At 39.6% G+C, this 25,071-nt stretch overlaps 1 protein-coding gene across 1 annotated transcript; it reads right to left on the bottom strand.

The window, feature by feature from the left end:
- Nucleotides 1-12,045: 12,045 nt before the first annotated feature.
- On the bottom strand, nucleotides 12,046-15,372 carry TSPYL1 (TSPY like 1). The gene has a single exon (XM_070376395.1). It carries the CDS (start codon nucleotides 15,253-15,255, stop codon nucleotides 13,957-13,959), a length of 1,299 nt encoding a protein of 432 aa, XP_070232496.1. The 5' UTR covers nucleotides 15,256-15,372; the 3' UTR covers nucleotides 12,046-13,956.
- Between the last annotated feature and the right edge of the window lie 9,699 nt (nucleotides 15,373-25,071).

Here is a 25,071-nt window from a genome sequence, read left to right as displayed (position 1 = left end):
GCCCATCTTTGCATGAAATGTTCCCTTGGTATCTCTAATTTTCTTGAAGAGATCTCTAGTCTTTCCTATATTGTTGTTTTCCTCTATTTCTTTGCATTGATCACTGAGGAAGGCTTTATCTCTCTTTGCTATTCTTTGGAACTCTGCATTCAAATGGTTATATCTTTCCTTTTCTCCTTTGCCTTTCACTTCCCTTTTCACAGCTATTTCTAAGGCCTCATCAGACAACCATTTTGCCTGTTTGCATTTCTTTTTCTTGGGGATGGTCTTGATCCCTATCTCCTGTACAGTGTCACAAACCTCCATCCATAGTTCTTCAGGCACTCTATCAGATCTAATTCCTTAAATCTATTTGTCACTTCCACTGTATAACTGTAAGGGATTTGATTTGGTCATACCTGAATAGTATAGTGGTCTTCTCTACTTTTTTCAATTTAATTCTGAATTTGGCAATAATGAGTTCATGATCTGAGCCAATCAGCTCCCAGTCCTGTTTTTGCCAACTGTATAGAGCTTCTCCATCTTTGGCTGCAAAGAATATAATCAATTTTATTTTGGTATTGACCATCTGGTCATGTCCATGTGTAGAGTCTTTTCTTGTGTTGTTGGAAGAGGGTATTTGCTATGACCAGTGTATTCTCTTGGCAAAACTGTTAGTCTATGCCCTGCTTCATTTTGTACTCCAAGGCCAAATTTGCCTGTTACTCCAAGTATCTCTTGACTTCCTACTTTTGCATTCCAGTCCCCTATAATGAAAAGGACATCTGTTTTGGGTGTTAGTTCTAGAAGGTCCTGTAGGTCTTCACAGAACAGTTCAGCTTCTTCAGCATTACTGGAGTTTACATATTATATATTGCTTATCCTAGAGTTGTGATCTTAATGTGAAAAGAGTTCCTGCTTCACAATGCCTGTGGGAATGAAGCCAATAAATTTGCCAAAATTTTCTTCTGTGATAATTCACTGAAGGGTGCAAGCCATGATCAACTGTTTGCAGGCACCAGAGTTATTGTCTTAATTAAAATATTTTAAGTAACATTTTTAAAGTTAATGTTAAAATATTTTAAAAATTTTGAGGGGTCAGAATGAACTCATACAACTCATTTGATAATGGTGTCACTACTATCTGTTTTGTTGGTTGAAGTAGAACAAAAAAAAAAAACTTGAATTTTGCATATTTTTAATTAACATCTTAAATTCATATTCAAAAATGACTATAAATTGTGATAGAAATTCCACTACAACCTCAGATTATGATTACTTTCAAATAAGGGTGCAGAAGAGATTTCCAATGAGAAGTAAAGATTTGAGGGGAAAGGATTTCAAGAAAGTCAGCAGTTATATTGACTTTTCTGTGAGGGAAGTAGTGTAGGCCTGGCACAGCTAAGAAGGGAGGTGCTAGATACAGGCAGACATTACAGAGAAACAGCCTGTCCTTCAGCTTCATAGTTTAGCTCACAAAGGTTTTCCAGAAATTACATAAACAAGATATCCAAGGACAGACTTCCAGACTGACTGCTGCGAGCTAATTAGTTACCCATTGAGGGGGGTGAAAAAAAAAGTGCAAACAGGATTCACTCTTCCCAAACTAATTATCTTTCTCTCACCTCTTTCCTCTTCTATTAATAAATGCTGCAGCTCTGACCATTGGGGTGCATGGTACATATGAAATTTTTTTTTAAATTTGTCTCCACTACTTGAAACATCCCTCTCTAGCTAGCTTTGATTATTCCTGTCAATGGAATCATTTTCCATTAATAATAGCCTGCCCATTTGTTAAAACTCCATTCAGGCCTACCTCATTAGATTGTGCTGCTGCTGCTAAGTCGCTTCAGTCATGTCCGACTCTGTGCGACCCCATAGACGGCGGCCCACCAGGCTCTGCTGTCCTCGGGATTCTCCTGGCAAGAACACTGGAATGGGTTGCCATTTCCTTCTCCAATGCATGAAAGTGAAAAGTGAAACGGAAGTCGCTCAGTCATGTCCAACTCTTAGCGACCCCATGGACTGCAGCCTACCAGGCTCCTCCGTCCATGGGATTTTCCAGGCAAGAGTACTGGAGTGGGTTGCCATTGCCTTCTCGGTAGATTGTGCGAGGTGTTTTAAATGAGTAAATTTTGAAATAAGAACCCAGGTATCACTGAGAAGTTAACCATGGTCAGACATATATTAATTGGCAAATTGCATTCTCCCATCTCCTATACCTTCCTTAATCACTTACCATTCTATAGCTCGTTACCTTTGCCATCCAGGTTGTACTTATTTATCTTCTATCTTAAACTTGGTTGTTTCATGCAGTTAACTGTCTCCTCGCCCCAGCTAGAAAAGGATGGCAGCATAGTGGCTTCTTCTTTAGCATATACTATATTTACACAGTAGTCCAGTGACAATCTCATAGATTTTAGTGAAATTTGATGATTTGATTTAAATGAAGTTTTTAAAAGGCTTTACCGAAATGAATAATATGGCTATGCTGGTGTTTACAAACTGCAGGTTTGTGGTAACCCCATGTCAAGCAAGTCTATAGGCATCATTTTTCCAATAAGTATTTGCTCACTTTGTGTCTCTGTGTCACATTTTGGTAACTCTTATAATATTTCATACTTTTTCATTGTATTTGTTATAAATATAAAACTTTAATGGATGAGAAGTTGCTTCCCATGGATGAGCAAAGAAATTCTTGAGACAAATCTGCTCCTGGTGAAGATGCTATGAAGACGCCTGACATGACAACAAAGGACTTAGATTATGACCTCAACTTAGTTGATAAAGCAGAGGCAGACTTTGCGAGGATTGACTCTGACTATGAAAGAAGTTCTGCTGTAGGTAAAATCCTATCAAATAGCATTGCATTCTACAGAGAAATTGTTCGTGAAAGGAAGAGTCAATCTATGTGGCAAACTTTATTGTTGTCTCCTTTCAAGAAATTGCCACAGCCACCCAGCCTTCAGCAACCACCACCAGGATCAGTCATCAGCTATTAAGGCAAAATCGTTCACTGGCAAAAAAAAAAAAAAAAAATTTATAACTCATTGAAGGCACATATGATGGTTAGCATTTGTTTAAATCAGACTATTTTTAAATTAAAGTATGCTTATTTTTTGATAGAGTGCTATTTCATACCAAAGACTACAGTATAAACATAATTTTGTATATACTGAGAAGAAAAAGAAAAAGTCTTAAGACTTAAGATACTCACTTTATTGCGGTGGTCTGGAACTGAACCCAAAATACCTCCAAGGTTTGCCTGTATATATTCATCGTGCAGATACATGCATGCTCATTCGTATTTGACTCTCTGCGACCCCATGAACTGTAGCCCTCCAGGCTCCTCTGTCCATGGAATTCTCCAGGCAAGAATACTGGAGTGGGTTGCCATCCCCCTTTCTGGGGTATCTTCCTGACCCAGGGATCAAACCCACATCTGGCAGGTGGATTCTTTACCACTGAGCCACCTGGGAAGCCTCATCATAGCTCACATTTATTTTGTGTCTTCTATACACCACTTAAACACTTAAATGTGTTATCTCATTTAATTCCAACAACACCCCTGTGAGATGGTAGTATGATCACCTCCATTTAAGTGACTTTACCTCAGAAGGAACTGAAGCAAAGAGAAATTGAGTTGTTTATTCAAGATCGAATTTTGGTGTTGGAGAAGACCCTTGAGAGTCCCTTGAACTGCAAAGAGATCAAATCAGTCAATCCTAAAGGAAATCATACCTGAATATTCATCGGAAGAACTTATGCTGAAGCTGAAGATCCAGTACTTTGGCCATCTGATGCAGAGAGCTGACTCATTGGAAAAGACCCTGATCCTGGGAAAGATTGAGGGCAGGAGGAGGAAGGGACGACAGAGGATAAGAGGGTTGGATGGCATCACCCACTCTGTGAACATGAGTTTGAGCAAACGCCAGGAGATAGTGAAGTACAGGAGACCCTGATGTACTGCCGTCCGTGGCGTTGCAAAGAGTCAGACCCAACTCTGTGACTGAACAAAAACAACATCCAAGGTCATATAGCAGTGATAGAGCCAAAATCTGAATCCAGGTAAACTGACTCGGGAACGAGTACACTCATTCATTATATTATTCAACTGTACACAACATGTAAAATGAGAAAGCAACTTTCTTAGAAATAAGACCATATGGCCATTCAAGTTTAATATTAAATCATCCCCATCTTTCTATTCCCTGCCCCACATCCACAAAGTAGTGGCTATTGTTGGGAAAGTGCCCAATTATTAAGGGGAGAAACAAGAATTTTGGTCCTCACTCCATGCCTTAAATCAGCCCATTAGATTTAACATTTCTTTTGTGTTATTCTTGTCATTGGTGTTGGAAAGAAGGTGTTCCAGCTCTGCCTTTGGAAATTTAGGCAAGTAAATCAGTCTTAGAATATCTGTTTTGATTTGTAAATGCTTGGGTATGCCTATATTAAATGATGAGGTAGTTGGATGGCTATAACTATAGAATCAATAGTTTCTTGTATTTTTTGGAGATTAACCTCTTTTCCAATACATGATTTGCAAATACTTTCTCCCATTCCATAGATTGCCTTTTCACTCTGTTGATTGTTGATAAAATAAAAGTTCTATATCTTAAAAAGCTTTGTGTCAACATTTATTTGTGTATGTATGTATCAGAGTTTAATTGGCAGTTTTCTTCACAGTGTTAGGGTAATGATGTATCTTACAATGTTTTAGAGTAAATGAAATAAATTGCTTTCAAAAATGCAGTGTATAAAGAATACAAAAATTTTTGTTTTCATATGTAGGATTATAGTAGGTTCTGCTGCTGCTGCTACTGCTGCTGCTAAGTCACTTCAGTCGTGTCCGACTCTGTGTGACCCCATAGACGGCAGCCCACCAGGCTACTCTGTCCCTGGGATTCTCCAGGAAAGAATACTAGGCTTAAATAATAATTTTATTTACATGAATATTCAGCAATGGATTATTCATTTATATGGGGTACTGTCCATCACACTGCAGGATGCTAGCCAGCATTCTTTTTTTTTTTTTTTTAGTGAAAATATGATTTTTTTTTAATTCTAAATTTTATTTTATTTTTAAACTTTACAATATTGTATTAGTTTTGCCAAATATCGAAATGAATCCGCCACAGGTATACCCGCGTTCCCCATCCTGAACCCTCCTCCCTAGCTAGCATTCTTAATGCCCCTGATGAATGCCAATAGCACCCACATTCATTGTAATAACCAAAATAACTGGCAAATTTCCCAGGCATCCTCTAGGGGGAGGTACACAAGCACATTGAGAATCAGTTTTTTTAATGCTTGTAGATGTGGTATTCCCATTCTTGGTCACTAGAGGGAGGAAATAGTTTTTAAAATAATCTATTATATTTAAAATATTTTATAGAACAATTTTAGATATAATAGATGACCTCATTATTTTTTTTTAAAAAGCAAATAATAAACCAAAATAATAATAACCTGACTAGTTCATCTTTGGTGTTAAAGTTTAAACTGTTCCAAAGAGTATACTTAAGCCAATTTTATAAACCATGCGTTCATTAAAAGAACTACAGCATGAGTTTTCAATGTTTAATGTTCCATATTTTATTAAAATGAATAATAATCTTTTTTAACACTTAGATTCTGTTACAAAATTAAAATTTTCTCAGTCTAGCTTAGTTACGATGATTCCCTGTGACAACGCCCCCACGCACCGCCCCCCCCCAAAAGCCTTGCTTTTCCCAATTGTAAGTGAAATCAGAGCCAAGTCCCTGACCTGAGAGACCTCATACCTTTGTATGTTGGTAATGATGGTTAATTTTGTTTAAGCTTGACAGGGTTAATTTGACAGATTAAATATTATTTCTGGGTGCATCTGTGAGGGTATCTCTGGAATTAGCATTTGATATTGGTGGACGCAGGAAAGTAGATTTCCCTCCCCAATTTAGGTGGGCATTATCCAGTCTAGGAAGGCATGAATAGAACAAAAAGGTAGAGGAAGAATTTGCCCTTTACTTCCTGCCCAAGTACTTGAGTCTTCCCTTGGACTGGTATTCATACCATCAACTACCCTGGTTCTCAGACCTTGGGACTCAGCTGGGAATTATACTGTTACCAGCTTCCCTGGGTCTCCAGCTTGTAGACGGCATAGCATGAGACTTCTCAGCCTCCATAACCACACAAGCCAATTCCTCATAATTGTCTATTCCTATTGTCTCTATTTCTCTAGCAAACCTAATACAGAGTAAACACACATACATTGAAATCAGACAGATCTGGCTTCATTTCTCAATTGTGCTTACTAGCTGTTCAATTTGCACAGGTCACCTGACTTCTCTGAGCCATGATTTGCTTATATATAATGTGAATATAAAGACACAGATATGATTTGGTATACAAATCATGCTTTCAGTAGCTGTGTCTGATTCTGCAATGCCAATCTGCTCCATCAGTGGGCCTCAGCCTCAAGAAATAAGTTCTGAAGCCCTTACTAAGACCCATATTTCTAGAACTTTGTAAAGGAGAACCTGAATCCTAAGTTTCAAGACATATGATCAGCTTGACACAATGGTTGGGTCTTATCTAGAGCTGAAAGAAATAACCCACTTTCAGCAATACATCTTCACAATAATATGTACTTCCTATTTCTTATAGTTTCCAATTATAGAACAATCATTTAAATGTGAGTATTCTTATTACTTTGATGGAAATTCATCAGGTCTATAAATTAAGCTTTTAGTTGTGCACTTTCATACTTTAAATTTGTTTTCTAATTTTGATGACTGATTTAAAATAAGCTGTATGACATTTTTAATATTTTTCTAACTTTATTTTGAAAAATTTCAAACCCACAAAAATGTTGTAGTAATATTAAAATATTAATACTGCCTTCAAAAAAAAGCAGAGTGATCAACAGAGGTAAATGAAGATCACTAAGTCATTTTCTTTTTTGACAAGGAAATTTGAAAGATAAACACATCTGCTATAACGGACTATATCTGGGAAGAACTGGCACACTTTCCTAATCCCTGTCTGGAGGGGGCATCTTTCCCTAATTCCTTAAGAGGTGCCAAGTATACTTGGGCACCAAGTTCTGATGCCCTAGAACAAAGTTAAACTATACACACACTAGATAATAGATGGATTCATAGTTGATAGAAAGATGATGTCTTAAAGATGCGGTGTGACTCTGAAGGCAAGGTCCTGGGAGGGAGAACCTGACATCATTATAGACTAGATTTGCAAACAACATGAAATTAGGGAGAATTACTCATTAGCAACAATCCTCCACATGTAAACAGGAGAGTAATAGAAAGAAATTTAGTATAGATACATGTAAAGTGTTGGACACAAAATTCAATAAAATGTGGTAAGATGGTGAGCCAAACTCAGCAGCACACGAGTACTTTAAAACTTAAGGGTTTAGTAAAAGGGTAATATTGCTGCCTCAAAAGCTAATAATCTCCAAGGATCCATTTAAAGAAACATACTATTCATAATAAAGGCAGGGGGAAAAATCTCATCCTGTTTTATTTTTGGATGTTATCTCATTCAGTTCCAGGCACCAGACTTTATGAAGAGCACTGGCAAAGTAAATAATTAGCTTACAGAACAGAAAATGAAATGGAAGGAACTGATAGATAGCCAGGTTGGTTAGTGGGGAGCTGAGAAGCATGTTAAGGATGATCTTCAAGTACTTAGAACTCTTTTGTGGAGTCAGGCTAATTCCATTCTGCAATACTGCTGGGGTCAAAATAGGGAGCAATGTGCTGAGAGACAACTATTTGCCAGGCCCTTTGCAACAGCTAGACGTTGTAAGGCAGTGGATTCTGAGTAAATTCAACAAAACTGGGAAAAAAGTTGAGTATTCCCTCATTTGAGGAGTCCAAGGAAAGGTTATCCATGATACTAAATCCTATCTGTACCTTAAAATCTAATTTAATTAGTTTGAGGTAGGGCCTAAACATCAGGATTTTTTTCAAAGCTCCCCAGCTATTGATAATGAACAGTTAGGTTTGAGAAATATTAAGTTAGATGACTACTTGTCAGGATATGAATTAAATGAGAAATTTAAATGAGGCAGGTAAATGGAAATTAATATTTTTTTTATTCATACCATATGCCAGGCATTGGCATTTTCACAATGTAACCTTTATTAACTAATACTTGGAATCTTTAGAACAATGGAACACAGCAAGCTCCCAAACGTTTGTTATTATCCTCTCTGAAACCATATAATCTATTCTCCAAATACATGCTAGGACAATATTAGCTTATAATAAAGATATTATCATCCCTGCATATGGACAAGTAAACTGAGGCTCAGGGAAGGTAGTTATTTTGGTAAATATGCTAAGTGGTAGATTGTAAAACAGTTAATTCCAACTTAAAACCAGCATGCCTTTCCAGTTTAATCAAGTCAATAGTAAAACACTTGTTCATAAAAATCAGGAACTTACCTAAGTGACTCCGCTCTTAATAGAACCATTTCTTCCTGGCCTGTTCTCCAGGAAATTATGTTAAATGCAAATCCTTAAAAAGTAGAGCCAAGTAGACATTCAGTATTTCTAATATAGCCCCAGAGAAATTCTCCTTAAGGTTTTGAGAACCTCTGAGGGCAGAGGCAATGGCTCAAACTCTTCAGAGCTCAATTTACTTCAAGCAAACTTAGAGACAGAACTGTTCACAAGGGAAACACCTCCCATACCGATGAAAGGATATATTATTATCTGTCACTTCTGTACAGTCTAGGACCTCAATTATATATTAATATTGAGGGAGAGGAAAATGGTCCTGAGGAGAGTATGGTCCTGAACATCTCTGATACCTCCTTTAGGCCACATTATGCCCGAGTCTCCTTATGAATGTAACTAGTTTGAATATGCGAATTTGCTGAAGGAACACCCAAAGAATGATACCCCCTCAATGAGACAGTTCCCTAAGGGCAAGGACAACCTTTACTTCACTATCCCATATAATCCTTAATATCCAAAACAAAATAAGTAGTAATTGCTGCAAACTAATTTTCAATACAATTTAGACAACACTAATTTTCTAAAACAAAATACACTTTACAGTAAGGTACAGAGAACATAAAAATATATCAAATATTAAAAAATAAACTATGCTTCTTCAAGTGGTGAGCATTGGATTTGGTCCAATACTAGATGGGGACTTGCTTTTTCTGTTATAGCCAATTGTTAAAATTTGGAGATAAACAATATGATTAATGACTGAAATTGTTTTCTGAGCTTCATGTACATCTGTACACCAAAAAATACAGAACATTTCATTCTAGAAAAATAGGAAGCTGCAGGTCCTAAATGTTGTTATACACTACTTTAAATAACCAATATAACTGTCAGTGCAGATTTGGCACTCAACATCTTTCCTACATACCCCAAATCAGTTTTACACAGTACACTTTACAAAGTGCTAAGTATGTCTTAGGTATCCAAGAACAAACTGATTAAAGACAGTTCATTTTATCACTTACCCATCAGCTTCTAGCTATAATTTTGTTGTTGTTTACTCACTAAGTCATGTCCAACTCTTTGGCAATCTCATGGACTTATGCCTGCCTGGCTCCTCTGTCCATGGGATTTCCCAGGCAAGAATACTGGAGTGGATTGCCATTTCCTTCTCCAGGGGACTTTCCTGACCCAGGAATTGAACCCATGTCTCCTGCACATTACAGGTGGATTCTTTACCGCTGAGCCTTCAGGGAAGCCCAAGCTATACTTTACACATCTTGAATTTTAGCTAGATAAACTTTGCTCTAAAGTCACAAAGAATTGTGCCGAATAAAAATATGCACCAAACAGTTAATGCTGTTGAACTGTAATGTTGGAGAAGACTTGAGAGTCCCTTGGACTGTAAGAAGATCGAACTAGTCAATCCTAAAGGAAATCACTCCTGAATATTCATTGGAAGGACCAATGCTGAAGTTGAAACTCCAACATTTTGGCTACCTGATGCAAGGAACTGACTTACTGGAAAAGACACTGATGCTGGGAAAGACTGAAGGCAGAGGAGAATGGGACAACAGAGGATGAGATGCTTAGATGGCATCACTGACTTGATGGACATGAGTTTGAGCAAGCTCTGGGAGTTGGTGATGGACAGGAAAGCCTGGCATGCTGTAGTCCATGGGATCACAAAGAGTTATACACGACTGAGTGACTGAACTGAAAGTTACAAAAAATTTCATGGGGAGAAAATGACATTTTAGATATTTTATATATGCTGACATATTAATCACGAAGCCTAGAACCATGCTGTTCTATGTAAAATTTACTGTCAGCCATTTTTAAAAATGTTGTTCAGTTGCTAAGTCATGTCTCACTCTCTGTGGTTAAGTAGGGGAAATTATTAATATATTTTAACCTATCAAAAGTATTTCAATGTGATCAATATAAAAACTGAGATATTTTACATCCTTTTTTTCCACACTCAGTCTTTGAAATCAAGTATATATTTTATCGGAGAAGGCAATGGCACCCCACTCCAGTACTCTTGCCTGGGAAATCCCATGGATGGAGCCTGGAAGGCTGCAGTCCATGGGGTCGCTGAGGGTCGGACATGACTGAGCGACTTCACTTTCACTTTTCATTTTTATGCATTGGAAAAGGAAATGGCAACCCACTCCAGTGTTCTTGCCTGGAGAATCCCAGGGATGGGGAAGCCTGGTGGGCTGCCGTCTATGAGGTCACACAGAGTCAGACACGACTGAAGTGACTTAGCAATATATTTTATACTTAGAGCAGATTCCAGTTTGGACTAACCACATTTCAAGTGCTCAACAGCCACTGGTGATAAGTGACTATTATTAGACAGCACATGTCTAGAGTCTAACCTCTTCTATCTCCAGTGTGACAGTCACCTTAAAAATGCAGAAAACCAAAGCACACAAAAGTTGACTCACAGTTAAGTAATGCCCTGTTAAAATGGCAAGTGAAAAGTTAGTGTTTAGACCGTTTCTATTTAAACATGAAATTTAAGAAAGGCTCTGCAAATTTGTTGACATCAGTTTTACAAATGCCTTAAAAACTGTTTTCTTCTTTCCATTACCTCATCAAAAGTCTTTTCTGGGTACTAAGTTGTTATATCTTTCCATTTGAGTTATTCATTTTGTCATTCAATAAATATTAGTATTTATCTGGTGACAACTATGGGCAAAACATTCTAAGTAAATGACTTACACCCTACCTCTATTTTCACAAAGCTTTCAAATTAAAGGGAAGGTGTGAAAAACTTGTGAAAGTATATCTCTGTATTTTATTTTACTGTATCACTATGCAGAATTCACTATAATGAATTATTACATGTTATTTTCTAGAACATACGTCCCTACAAAGTATACCAAGTTTATAAAGAAATATTTAGAATAGAAAAACTGTTAAGGCAAAAGTGTTATCTATGACAGGCCTTAAAGGATTTGACACAGAAAGGTTATGAAGTTGAGAAGAATAAACAAGTTTCTAGAGTTGAGAAAGTATAAGGATATAAAAGTATATAACTCCTTAGAACTCTCGGCATGTTTGCTTATTAAATGCAAAAGTGAATAAAAAGAGCCTGAATGACTTGGGGATAAGTGAAAGGGGGATGATGCTACACAAGCTGTTATGGAAAAAAATGAAATCATGAGGAAGAAGTTAAAATTGTTAACATTTTAAATAAAACAACAACAAACCTCCCTGCATGGGAAGGTACAGTAGTGAGCCTCATTTTCTTATTTTTGAAAGTTAAAGTGTTAAGTCACTCAGTCCTGTCCCACTCTTTGCAACCCTATGGACTGTCCCCTGCCACGCTCCTCTGCACATGGAATTCTCTGGGCAAGAATACTACAGTGTATTGCCATTTCCTTCTCCAGGGATCTTCCTGACCCACGGATCGAACCAGGGTCTTTTTCATTGCAGAAGACTCTTTACTGTCTGTGTCACCAGACAAGCCCCTCTTACTTTTGGGAGAACGCCTACTGTATCCATTTAAGAACTTTAGTAATTTCATAACCTGCCATCGCGTAGAACAATTTCTTCATGCATATTTACATGCAGGGTAAAATATAAGAAATCCAGCAAGTAACACGCTTTTATTTTACCATCATGCATATAAAGAAAAACAAATATATCAATGGTACACTTTCAATTTGACAGAGCAGCTTCACAAGTATTTATGCTATTTAGGAAAAGACACATGAATTACTAAGCTGTTAACCAGGCAAATTATCAAGACAGACAATTAAGCCACATATTTTTAGTAGGCTACTTTTTCATGAATACAACAATTTCCAAAGTATTAAGAATACGACAAGAACAAGTTACACAGATTATATTTCTAAGCATACAGTTTAATTATTAACAGAAACAAGCTGAAATTCACTACAGATATTCATTTAGGTGTCTATATCATAAAGAGATATAGCACATTTTCCACATGTTCTCAATTGAAAGCAAAATAAAGCCTGTATAGCTCAATTTTCCCAGTAACCAGAAACCAGGAAAATAACACGATTTTACTAAATACTAGTGAAATAAACCACACAGTACTAACCCTCCTTATAAATTAAGTCAAGTGAAAACAAGAGCAAGCACTCAGTTGCCTTTTTTACAGAACTCTTTTCTAGGTAACGTACTTAACATTCTAACCCCCTTCAATTCTCACGTGTTAATCCTGGGCAAAGAACCTCTTCTCCCATCACCACTGACAGACAAAGAACCTCCTTTAAGACTCTCCATCTTAATTTCAGGCCCCATTTTAACCTGGCTCATTTTTGCCTATCTGTGGTCTGTTCAGTTTCTCCTGTTTTGGGAACCCATCACAGTATCTTTAATTCTTCCATCAATTATGGCCTAGATAGCACTTTTCATTTCATGTCTCCCTTTAAATCCTCTAGATGTTGCTAACGTGGGTGGAGGATGCAGAAGAGAGCAGAAGAAAATAAGAGCTCTGGCAATCTATTAGACAAGACAGCCTGTTCCTTGAAATAATGGAGAGCCAAATTAAAAGACCTGATTTGCACACACTTATGAGCTACCATTTAAGACAGGAGAGAGACAACGGAGGTGTACTGCCACTATGGCACTTAATTACACTCAGGATGAAAAAACGAGGCACAAAGAAGTACCCAGCTTTTGGGTGATTCACTAGAGACTGAAAAAGCCTGGCACTTTGAATGGACACCATCTTTAGGCCAACCTGCCATGAGAAGTCTAACTTGTCACCTCAACCACTTGCCTGAGGGTTCTGGATGATGGGAGCGAAGGAAAGGGAGATGGGGGCGGGGGATGAGGAATAGAGGATAAGTCTTTTGGGAAAAATGGAGGGGTCTTTTGAGTACTGGCAGGAAACCTGGAGATTGTTTACCAGAAACCAGAGTGGGGGTGACAAAGTTCTAGAAGATGTCCATCCAGTAGGTAGCAGTCAAGGGAACAGCCAGTAGCAGGCAGCAATAGTAGGTGACCAGAGGCGCAAGAAGAACAATGGAGTCACATATATCACACAGGCCCAGTGGCCCAGTTCTCCCTTGATATCATTAACACCCAGTTATCTACAGGCTATATGCCTGTGCTGCTGAGTAGGATGGGTAGAATGGCCTCCTAGACAAGTACCTCCAGGTATGAGAGTCAAACTGGAGGCTCTGGGAACAAACAGGGTCCAAGTAGTGCAGATAAAGACTATGCAAATTACAACATCACAAGCTTACTTAGGAGTGGTATGAATCATGGGCCATGCAGCATGTGATATTAATGCAGAAAAGCACGAAGGCCATGTGGAAGTGAAGGAGCATGGCCATGACTGTCTCAATCTTGAGGCTGAGAGAACTGAATGTCCAGAGGAAAAAGGCTCCAGAAATGTCAGAAAAAAGTGGGGTGGGAAGGGGGAGAGGGGTGGTTAGAAGACATATCCGTATCTGTTGCCCAAACGCAGGTCCGTTAAGAGGCGAAATGGGACCTTGTGCAGAAACCCTCCCAATGGCAAAGTTTAACCAGACTGGAACCCAAAGGGCCTGGGGATCTCCACAGGCTCCCTTATTGGGCGACGTCTGGCTCTACGAACTCCTTCACGCAGCAGGTAGTATTGCAGTGGATTTGGCCACAGGTCCTCTTTGATAATTTCAGCAATCCTGTCAGACTCTGGAAGGCTGTGGTCTGAAAACCAGGTGAAGAAATTGCACACGACCTCTTGGTTCCTGCGAATGAAGGACTGGGGTTCATGGCCCCGGCGCCATATGATTGGAGTGGAAAGAGACACTACTCGGCCAGAGGCTCTGACCTCATATTCTTTGACAATCAGCTTGTTTCGAAAATACGGGTTTCTCCGAAAGAAGAACTTGAACTTGCAGCCTGTTCGCGGGTGTCTGAGCTCCTTCACCTCCAAATTGGTTATGTATCTTAACATCTCTGCATCTTGGCCTCTAATCATGGGAGACAACTGGGGGTGGTTCCGAAAGGCAGTGACCCAGAAGCCCGGGATATTCTGAATGATGTAGTTCCTCCGCTCGAGGTAGTGTCGACGCATCCGCCCGAATTTATGCTCTAGTTGTTGAAAGGCCCGGTCAGCCTGAGCGTTCACAGAGTCCAGTTCCAGCTGGATTGCCTCCAGCGGGTTCATGCGGAGATCCATACGCAGGGGCCGGTGCCCCGCCTCCTCCACCACTCTGTTCTCCACCATTTCTATTTCTTCAACGGCTGGCCTCTCCTCCACCTCCATTCCCTGCTCCACTCCCTCCTCCTCCTTCGCTCCTTCCTTCCCCACCACCTCCTCATCCACTGCGACCGAGAAGACGGGGCCCTCTTCAGTCTTCACTTCCTCAGCCTTCGCCTCCGCCATCAAGTCAGACCCCAACTTCTCCGCGCCACAAGTTTCTAGCGGCTTCTCCCGACTCAAGCCCTGCGGCTCTCCGGGCTGACGGCCATTTCCCAGGCTGTCGTCTGTTGCCAGGGACACAGACGCCGATTCCAGGCTCTCCGTAGGAGGCGGAGCCGGCTCTAGCCTCGCTTCGGGCACTACGTAACCGCCATCCCCACCGGCTCGGATCTGGAAAGTACCGGCACAGCCTGGATCTGAGGGAGCAGTTGAGCGTGCGCTTTCCTCCTCTGGAAGCTGGGGTGGTGGGAGCGCGACGGCCTCGAAATACCCCTCACCCGTCTCCGCCATCACCTGTGACGCCTCTGTTTTCAGGCACCGGGAAGGGTCCGGAGCTCCGGCGGCACAGTCGGATGTGGTGAGGCTGTGGGCTTCAAGGAGAGGGGTCCTCTCGCCCCCGTCTCGGCCGCTCATGTCGGCAGCACCCAGATAAACCGAAGGCCAGTGTCTGTTTTCCTCTCACAAGCCGCGCTCGACGAAAACCGGTCGCTCTCACCACTCACTCTCTGATCTCGCGAGTGACTCCGTGAGGATGACGTCAGGGCAGTAGATCTCGATGTGACGCGAGAACTCGCGGCTCCTGGGATGGCTTTACCAGGCTTCCTACGGCCCGAGTGTTTCTGTTAGCTTTATTTTTACGAAATTAATCCGGTGGATTGGTAATTTGATTTACGTAAATATGTGGCTCGCAAGCAGAGGCTGAAGCAGGGAGACCCCCGCCCCCCTCCCTTCCTGGCAGTGCATCTGGAAGTACCTCCAGATTGTTCGCTGGGGTAATTGTAAGGATCCCAGTACTACACTGCCTTCTGTTGTCTGAAAACATGTTTTTATGGTTTTGTAGGCAAGCGGGTAAATCTACTTCCTGTTATTCCATGATGGGCAGGAGCAAAATTCTCTTTAATTTTTAACTAAATTAATAGCAACTTGTTTCCCTTTTCTCGGGTAGTGAGTGAAAATATTCTGGCCTGTAACATCTCTGGGAGAAAAAGCTACTGAACGACTTTTTACCACAAAAGTCATGCATACTGTTCCTTGCTAGCCTTACCTTCGGAGAAGGCAATGGCACCCCACTCCAGTACTCTTGCCTGGCAAATCCCATGGACGGAGGACCCTGGTAGGCTGCAGTCCATGGGGTCGCTCAGAGTCGGACACGACTGAGCGACTTCACTTTTCACTTTTCACTTTCATGCATTGGAGAAGGAAATGGCAACCCACTCCAGTGTTCTTGCCTGGAGAATCCCAGGGACGGGGAAGCCTGATGGGCTGCCGACTGTGGAGTCGCACAGAGTCTGACACGACTGAAGCGACTTAGCAGCAGCAGCCTTACCTTGATAATCTATCAAAGAAGAGCTTGTCTTGCGTGATGTTTGCAGGAATTAAGTCATAATCAGTTTGCTGAATCTCGCTCCGCGGCCCGTCACTGCAGGAAATAGAAAAGCTATTTCCAGCCCCATCAATTTATTAATCTAATAACGAATTTAGTTCTGAAAGAAGGTAGGAAAGGTTGGCTCTGGTGAAGTTATCTGTTCGTGGTATTTAGCTTGTAGAGTTATTTCAAAAGGCATGTCAGTGTCTTTGGTTGTTTTAGTGTGTTGACTTGTGAGGAAAACGTGTTAGAGAGCTAGGGGACCTCGGAGAAATACTGGTAGAGGGGCCATCCACCTCCATTTTTATGAAGAAAAGCTAGTTAAAATGGATAACCAAGATGGCCTTGAATAGAACACAAACGGCTGGATACCAGTTTTAAGTTAGTTACCTCAAGATGTAAAAGAGGCATATGTTTGGGTTTGTTTGTTTGTTTTTATTCTATTATATTACACTGAATAATGGCCCCCTAAAATGTCCATGTCCTAACCTTCATAACCTGTGTCTTATCTTACCTGGGAAGAGAACTCCATAGGTATGTTTCAGTTAAGCATCAGGAGATTGAAAGATTGTGCTGGGCTATCCAGGTGGATGGACCCTGTATAATTACAGTAAGAAGAAGTGGGAGTGTCAGTGTGAGACTGATGACCAGAGCAGAGGCGAGAAAGTAAAAAAGAGGGAGAAAAAAAGATTTGAAGATGGAGGAAGGAACAAAGATCCAAAGAATAAAGGCAGCCTTTCTAGAAGCTGGAAAGGTAAGGAAGTAGATTTTCCCATAGAGTCTCCAAAAGAATGCAGCCCTACCACATCTTGATTTTATCTAACCTCCAAACCTGTAAGATAATTAATTTGTGTACCTTAACGTTGTTAAGTCTGTGGTAATTTGTTACAACAGTATGAAAGGGATATTCCTTGGGTTGAAGTTTGGTTGCATCTCTGTGTGGCTCAAGTTTTTCCTGGCAGCAACCCCTTCAACCATCAATATCTTTGGAAGGCTCAAAAAAGTACCAATGTCAAAATGTATATAATTGGTGTCAGTGGCTTTGAAAAAAACCTAGACACAAGTTGAGCAGTGTTTTAACAAATACAGCATCATCAAAATACTTGGTGGCAAGAGAATAATTTTGTTTTGAAAAACATGGATGTTAACAACTCTGAGTCAAAAATCTTCTGAATACAAAGAAGTTTTAGAAATACCTTAATTTATTTTGCTTTTCCCCCTTTATATGTGTCCAAGTGTGACACTTGACTTACGTCTAAATATGTCTAAAGGAACCATTTAAATAGAGATAAAATTATGTATAAGAATGCATTGTGTCCTAGCTTAATTGGCAATGTTTTTCTTCCCTTTTCTTTTTCTTTCATCATGGATAATATTTAAATACTATGCTTTACAAGTGACAGTGTTTTGTCAGGTGAAATGCCATAGTTTCCTTCCTGGAAAATTTCAGAGCATAGTAAAACAGTGCCAAAATATTTTGGTTTTTTTTTTATGTAAAGTGATGCTAACTTCCAGGCTCAGATAAATATAAATGGGTTTTCTCTCTCAGAAATAGGCCAGTGTTTTGTTGATGAGGACCTTCTGCATGGTATCTAGCACCCAAGCCTCACCTAATGAAAGCCAATAAAAACCTCCATTCTTTGTAATATATAGAACTCACCTCCACAAATTTCCGAAAGACTCCTTAGGAAAGTATAGCTTCTGCAGAGATTTTTCTCCTTTGAATATTTGAGGGTATGGTATTCCCATCAGTTTTCACTAGAGGGAGCAACTTGTCTATAAGAAAGTGGTATTGATATATCTAGATTATGATGACAGAACTTTGGTTCTCTCACTATAAGTGAAATACTCTTGTAATTTAAATTGAATCATAATCTTTTATTCCCTTTAAGTTGTTCAGTTCAGTTCAGTTCAGTCGCTCAGTCGTGTCTGACTCTTTGCGACCCCATGAATCGCAGCACGCCAGGCCTCCCTGTCTATCACCAACGGTTACCAATTAATTTTCTCACACAAACTGAGCTTTGTTTATTATGGCTTCCAGTAATCGGCTCAGGCCAAAATATCTCATATGACTGTGCCTACTCTGACAAGGTCCCTACCCTGTATTACTGGAGTCATGTACCTGGTTTCAAATTCCAGCTCCCCGACTAGCTGTTTTGACCTGGACTAGTAACTTCATCTTTCTGAGTCAGTTTCCTCATAGGTAAAATAGAGATTATAATTTTTCATTTATATATGCATATTTTAGAGGCCTATTAAAAAGATGAAATAGGGCTTCCCTGGTGGCTCACTGATAAAGAATCCATCTGCCACTGTGTCCAAGGAGACACAGGTTCAATCCCTGGTCCTGGGCTGAGAAGATCCCATATGCCATGGAGCAACTAAGCCCATGCACCGTAATGGTTGAGCCTGTGCTCTAGAGCCCGGGAACTGTAATTACTGAGCCCTCATGCCACAGCTACTGAAGCCAGAGTGCTCTAGAGCCCGTGCTCCAGAAATAGAGAAGCCACTGCAATGAGAAGCCCGCACACCGCAACTAGAAAGTAGCCACTGCTTGCCACAACTACAGAAAAGTCTGTGCAGCAAAGAAGACCCAGCACAACCAAAAAATAAATAAGTAAAATTATTTTAAAAAGATGAAATAAGATGTGTATAAAATATTTAACATTATAACCTTTCAATGAATAAAAGCTGGTACTATTATTTGTATTGTTTTTATGCTAAAGTTTACGTACATTAAAAGTAAACTGTTGTCTGTGGTGTATAACCAGGTACTAAATTCCATTATAAAACAGGTAAGTATTTAGGAGTTCAGAAGAGAGAGACATGCATGTGTATTAGAGTGGTCAGTGAAAGCTTCATGGAGAAAACGAGACTTAACTTGTATCCTGCTGTGGGTAGATAAGAGTTAAAGAGCTTGAGGAGATGGGGCATGAGGACATAGTAAGCATATTGGTCCACTGCTTGCTCCGGTTATTTCAACATGCATTCTAGCCCTACACTGTGCAGTGTAGTGGTCAGTAGACACATGTAGCTCTTTAAATTTAAATTAATTAAAATAAAAAATTCAGTTCATCAGTCACACCACATTTCAGATGCTCAGTAGCAACATCTGGCTAATGGCTACTGCAGTGGACCGTGTGTAACATTTCATCATGGCAGAAAGTTCTATTGGACAGTGCTGTTCTAGACATACAGTACCTTCAGGTGGTAGAAAAAAGGCTGATTAGAATTAAAATGCCATACCACAGAGATTGCAGACTTATGTTTTATAAAGATCTTAAGAAAAATTATTTGTTAAAATTAATGTTTTCAATTGACATTTATTTTTTAACAAAAATTTTGTGTGTTTACTCTGGGAGTAAGCATTCTCACCAGAAGTACTCGTCTACTGGCTCACTTAGTACCAAAAAGATAATCCAAATATTATGCAATCCAAATCCCTTACTATAAAGCTTATAGATTTAAAATAGTTTGCCAAAGTGAGCCATTACCCTTCAGATAAAGTACTGAAACTAAATGAATCAAATTCAGGCAGAATTACTTGAAAAATTTGTGTAATTACATTAATTATTTAAGTAACCCAAAAATGTGTGCCTGATGAATGACCGCCTACTGTATTTTTAGTAAGGTGAAAAACATTTTTGATAAAATGAAAAGAAAATATGTGAAACAATTAATGGAAATAACTATATAGATTTTAAAAATTAATATGAATCATAGTGATTTGTGTGGTACAGTACCAAAAATTGACAGTAACGCCCTTTAATAAATATGATTTTTATATTTGAAAGCATCTAGCATCTCAAATGCCTCAGGTTAAGAAATTTCATATACAGGAAAAATATTTCTTTGCATTTTCTAGATAAACTCTTTAAATATTGTTCCCATGAATTTGTGTTGTGGTTATTAATTAAACTCTAGAGCTCATATATAAGTTACAAAAATATTAGTTATTTTTTTAAATACAGTCCCAAGGTGAAAGAGCCTTATTAGAACAACCAGACTGTCATAATGAATAAACAAGTTTTAAAACAAGTTTCATCAGTCATTTACTACTTTCAGCATAAAAATTAATTCAATATGAAAAGTTTGTATTATAGTATATAACTTAATACTTTGATTTTCATTAACACTTCATCTGTTAGCTGAGACTTCTGCCTTATAAATTCTTTGGCTCTAAGACTGTATATTAAAATTTCCTTTGGTTTGTAAACAAGTCATTCTATGCACATCTGTTTTTAAAATGTGGAAGGTTGGAAAGTGACTATCATTCATTGATTTGATCATAGGTAGAATTCATCTTATTGAAAAGATAAGAAGACTCAGAGAGGTCAAGTGACTTGCCTGAGGTTATATAGTTAGTAAGTAATGGAGTGTGGATATAAGTCCAGTTTGCCTGTCTTCAAAGCTCTTTCTACTATGTTATGTTACTTTTCTGAGTTTTTTTAAATCTTAGGCAGTAACCAGGGAACTTAAGGACTACTGCCTGTTTGCTGATAACTGCTTTTGCCAGGGTTTGCATTTTCCATGCCTAGCAGTCAGAGGATCTTCTTGCAGTGTTTACTGCATTGATTGAATGATTCCATGCTGAAATCTACCATAAACAGCCATGAAAACTATACTGTATAAATCTAAACAGAACATACGGTTTTTAGGAGACAAGTGCCCTCCATGGAAGCATTTATTAAATGTGGGACAGATTTAAGAAACAGTACCTCCTGCTACTGCTGATATATCTAACTTAACAGTATTTCCAGATTCTCAGATTTGAAGTTCAAAGAGTTCCTTTGTGATGAATGAACTTAAGGGTAAAAGAGCTCTTGCTGTTGTTCAGTTGCTAAATCATGTCTGACTCTGCAACTGCATGGACTGCAGCTCAACAGGCCTCCCTGACCTCTACTATATCCCAGAGAGCTCTAGTCAATAAATATTTCGTTAGTTTTTACTGTCTGTATTCAGGAGGAAATTTTGAAAATAAAGATTTGTTAAGAAATACATGAAGTCCAACTTGGAAGTAATGCTAACTTACTCTGAGAAAAGGAAGATAATCTGCATCCTTTCCACTTAGCATTTCATCTGCCCTTATGTAGTCTTTCATTGAAAACATTTCCCTGATTCTAAAAATTGAACATGATCATCTTAACTGCTTTCTTCTCTTCCAAAGAGAGAAAGTTTTCTGGGTTCATCCCCAGTGAAATTGCTGATGAAATGCTGATCCTAGAACTATGTTACTAATACAACAAAGTAAACAGAGCACCCCACCTAAATTTGCTAAATTATCTAGTCACCATTGTGATCTGCACTGTCATCTGGAGCACAGTAGACAGGAGGCGCAGGCTGGAGACCTGGCCACACTATTTGGTCTTTCCAAATAGTAAACTCAAATATATTTGTTGGTGTATAGTACGTGCAAGACACAGTGCTGTGTAATAGGATACAAAGATGTGAACTTTGTTCATTAGGGATTTATGCCATTGTGGAGAAAATAGAGAAACAAATAATTACAATACCAGGTGATAAATGGAACAAGAGAGGTGTGAGCTAAGGGCTGTGAATGCACAGAACTTAAAGTTTGTATTCCCATAACTGACAAGAGGGCTGGGAGAACTATTACAGAGGAGATATCAATAGTTTTGAGGTGAGTCCTAGTAGAAAAATCAGATTATTAGAAAGAGGGAGAAAGAGAGAATTACAAGCTGATGAAATACCCTGAGCAAAGACCTGGACTTAAGTGCCCAGACAGCTTGAGGAGTGACTGAAAGAGGACAATTAGTGAGGGGTGATGCTTCAGTAAAATGAAGTCTAATGACTAACAGCCTTTTATGTACTTGTGTGTGTGTGTGTTTGTAATATGTGTTATTATATTCATATAGTCTATATAATTATATGCATCTTAAAATCCTGTGACTGTTAGGAGATGTTAGAGGTCTTTAAACAGGGGACTAACATTCACTTTCACTTTTCACTTTCATGCATTGGAGAAGGAAATGGCAACCCACTCCAGTGTTCTTGCCTGGAGAATCCCAGGGACGGGGAAGCCTGGTGGGCTGCCGTCTATGGGGTCACACAGAGTCGGACACGACTGAAGTGACTTAGCAGCAGCAGCAACATACATTATATCAGATAATAACTTAATTGGCTATAAAATGACTTGAAGGTTGTGTGGCTAAAGGCTAGGATATCAGTTGTGAAGTGTAATGGTTCAGACAAGGATTGACGAATATTTCTTTAGAAATGTGGTAATAACAGAATGGATTACTTCAGAGAAACAGTAAAAGAAGTGATAAAAACAGATACAAAAATGGGAAGGAGTTCAAGAAAATTGATTTTTTTAAGTTTGGACTGCAAAGATGGGTGGAAATGTGACTAAGTTATGGAAGATAGGCAGAGGATCAGGTTTTTGACAAGAGGGGAGAAATCATCAGTTCAGTTCAGTTCAGTTGCTCAGTCATGTCTAACTCTTTGCAACCCTATGAATCGCAGCACGCCAAGACTCCCTGTCCATAACAAACTCCCGGAGTTTACTCAAACTCATGTCCGAGTCGGTGATGCCATCCAGCCATCTCATCCTCTGTTATCCCCTTCTCCTCCTACCCCCAATCCCTCCCAGCATCAGGGTCTTTTCCAATGAGTCAGCCTCTTTTCCACCTCTTCGCATGAGGTGGCCAAAGTATTGGAGTTTCAGCTTCAGCATCAGTCCTTCCAATGAACACCCAGGACTGATCTCCTTTAGAATGCACTGGTTGGATCTCCTTGCAGTCCAAGGGACTCTCAAGAGTCTTTTCCAACACCACAGTTCAAAAGCATCAATTCTTTGGCGCTCAGCTTTCTTCACAGTCCAACTCTCACATCCATACATGACCACTGGAAAAACCATAACCTTGACTAGATGGACCTTTGTTGGCAAAGTAATATCTATGCTTTTTATATGCTATCTAGGTTGGTCATAATTTTCCTTCCAAGAATTAAGCGTCTTTTAATTTCATGGCTGCAATCACCATCTGCAGTGATTTTGGAGCCCCCCAAAATAAAGTCTGACACTGTTTCCACTGTTTCCCCATCTATTTCCCATGAAGTGATGGGACCAGATGCCATGATCTTCGTTTTCTGAATGTTGAGCTTTAAGCCAGCTTTTTCACTCTCCTCTTTCACTTTCATCAAGAGGCTTTTGAGTTCCTCTTCACTTTCTGCCATAAGGGTGGTGTCATCTGCATATCTGAGGTTATTGATATTTCTCCCGGCAATCTTGATTCCAGCTTGTGCTTCTTCCAGCCCAGTGTTTCTCGTGATATACTCTGCATATAAGTTAAATAAGCAGGGTAACAATATGCAGCCTTGACGTACTCCTTTTCCTATTTGGAACCAGTCTGTTGTTCCATGTCCAGTTCTAACTGTTGCTTCCTGACCTGCATATAGGTTTTTCAAGAGGTAGGTCAGGTGGTCTGGTATTTCCATCTCTTTCAGAATTTTCCACAGTTTATTGTGATCCACACAGTCAAAGGCTTTGGCATAGTCATTAAAGCAGAAATAGATGTTTTTCTGGAACTCTCTTGCTTTTTCGATGATCCAGCAGATGTTGGCAGTTTGATCTCTGGTTCCTCTGCCTTTCCTAAAACTAGCTTGAACATCTGGAAGTTCACGGTTCATGTATTGGTGAAGCCTGGCTTGGAGAATTTTGAGCATTACTTTACTAGCATGTGAGATGAGTGCAATTGTGCGGTAGTTTGAACATTCTTAGGCATTGCCTTTCTTTGGGATTGGAATGAAAACTGACCTTTTCCAGTCCTGTGGCCACTGCTGAGTTTTCCAGCTATAGACAAGAGAGTTTTGTTGTCAATCTAAGGTACCCCTTTGGAGATACTGAAAGATAAATCTGGGCCTTTGTAGGTCAGGAGAACAGCGGGGTCCAAAGGCAGATTTGGACATCTTTGGCATATTGGTGATGGACAGGGAGGCCTGGCGTGCTGCAGTTTATGGGGTTGCAGAGAGTCGGACATGACTGAGTGACTGAACTGAACTGAAGTGTATAGCTGATAGTTGAAACTATCAGAGAGGATGAGAACACCAGAAAGACATGTAGAAGGAGAAAAATGATGAGCCAAGAATAGAACTCTGGACACTGACATGACAGAGACAGGTAATGTGGTTGACAAGCAGAGAAAACTGAAACAGAGAAAATGAAGAAATAGCTGTTAGATGTAGGAGAAGAACCAGAAGAGAATGTTATCCCAAAAGACAAGGGAGGAAAGGACTTCAGGAAACCAGGATTAAGAGGATGCAGCCATGATGAGTAAGATGAAGACTGGGAAGAAAAGTTCCTGAACTGGGCAGCTGTGTGGATATGGGTGTCTTTAGCAAGAACAATTTCATAGGGGCAGGATGCAGGGTTGAGAAATGAATGAGAAATGAAGAAAATATGGCTAGTATGTGAGGCCAGTTCTTTCATAATTGGCCATTCAGAAAATAATGTGATTGATTGAGGGAGACAGTGGGTTGAAGGAAGAAAGTTTGTAAGAAATGAAACCAAAGGAAGTCCTAATCATATATTCTTAATAAAGTAGGGGTAGACCAGATGTCTTAATCATTTGGACTGCTATAACAAAGTACCATAGGCTAGGTGGCTTGCAAATAGAAGTTTATTTTTTATAGTTCTAGGAGCTGGAAGTATGAGATCAGGATGCTAACATGGTGAGAGCCCTCTTCCTATTCGCAGACTGCCGATTTCTCATTGTATCCTCATATGGTGGAAGGAAGGCAAGAGCATTCTGGAGTCACGTTTGTAAAGGCAGTAATGCTGTTCACCCGGGCTTCCCTGATGGCTCAGCGGTAAAGAATCTCCTGCCAATGCAGGAGACCTGGGC

Source organism: Bos mutus, chromosome 9 (assembly GCF_027580195.1).
Source record: "Bos mutus isolate GX-2022 chromosome 9, NWIPB_WYAK_1.1, whole genome shotgun sequence".
In the NCBI taxonomy this organism is placed as follows: Eukaryota; Metazoa; Chordata; class Mammalia; order Artiodactyla; family Bovidae; genus Bos; species Bos mutus.
The sequence above is the reverse complement of the archived record's forward strand: the minus strand, read 5'-3'. Positions and strand labels throughout refer to the sequence as shown.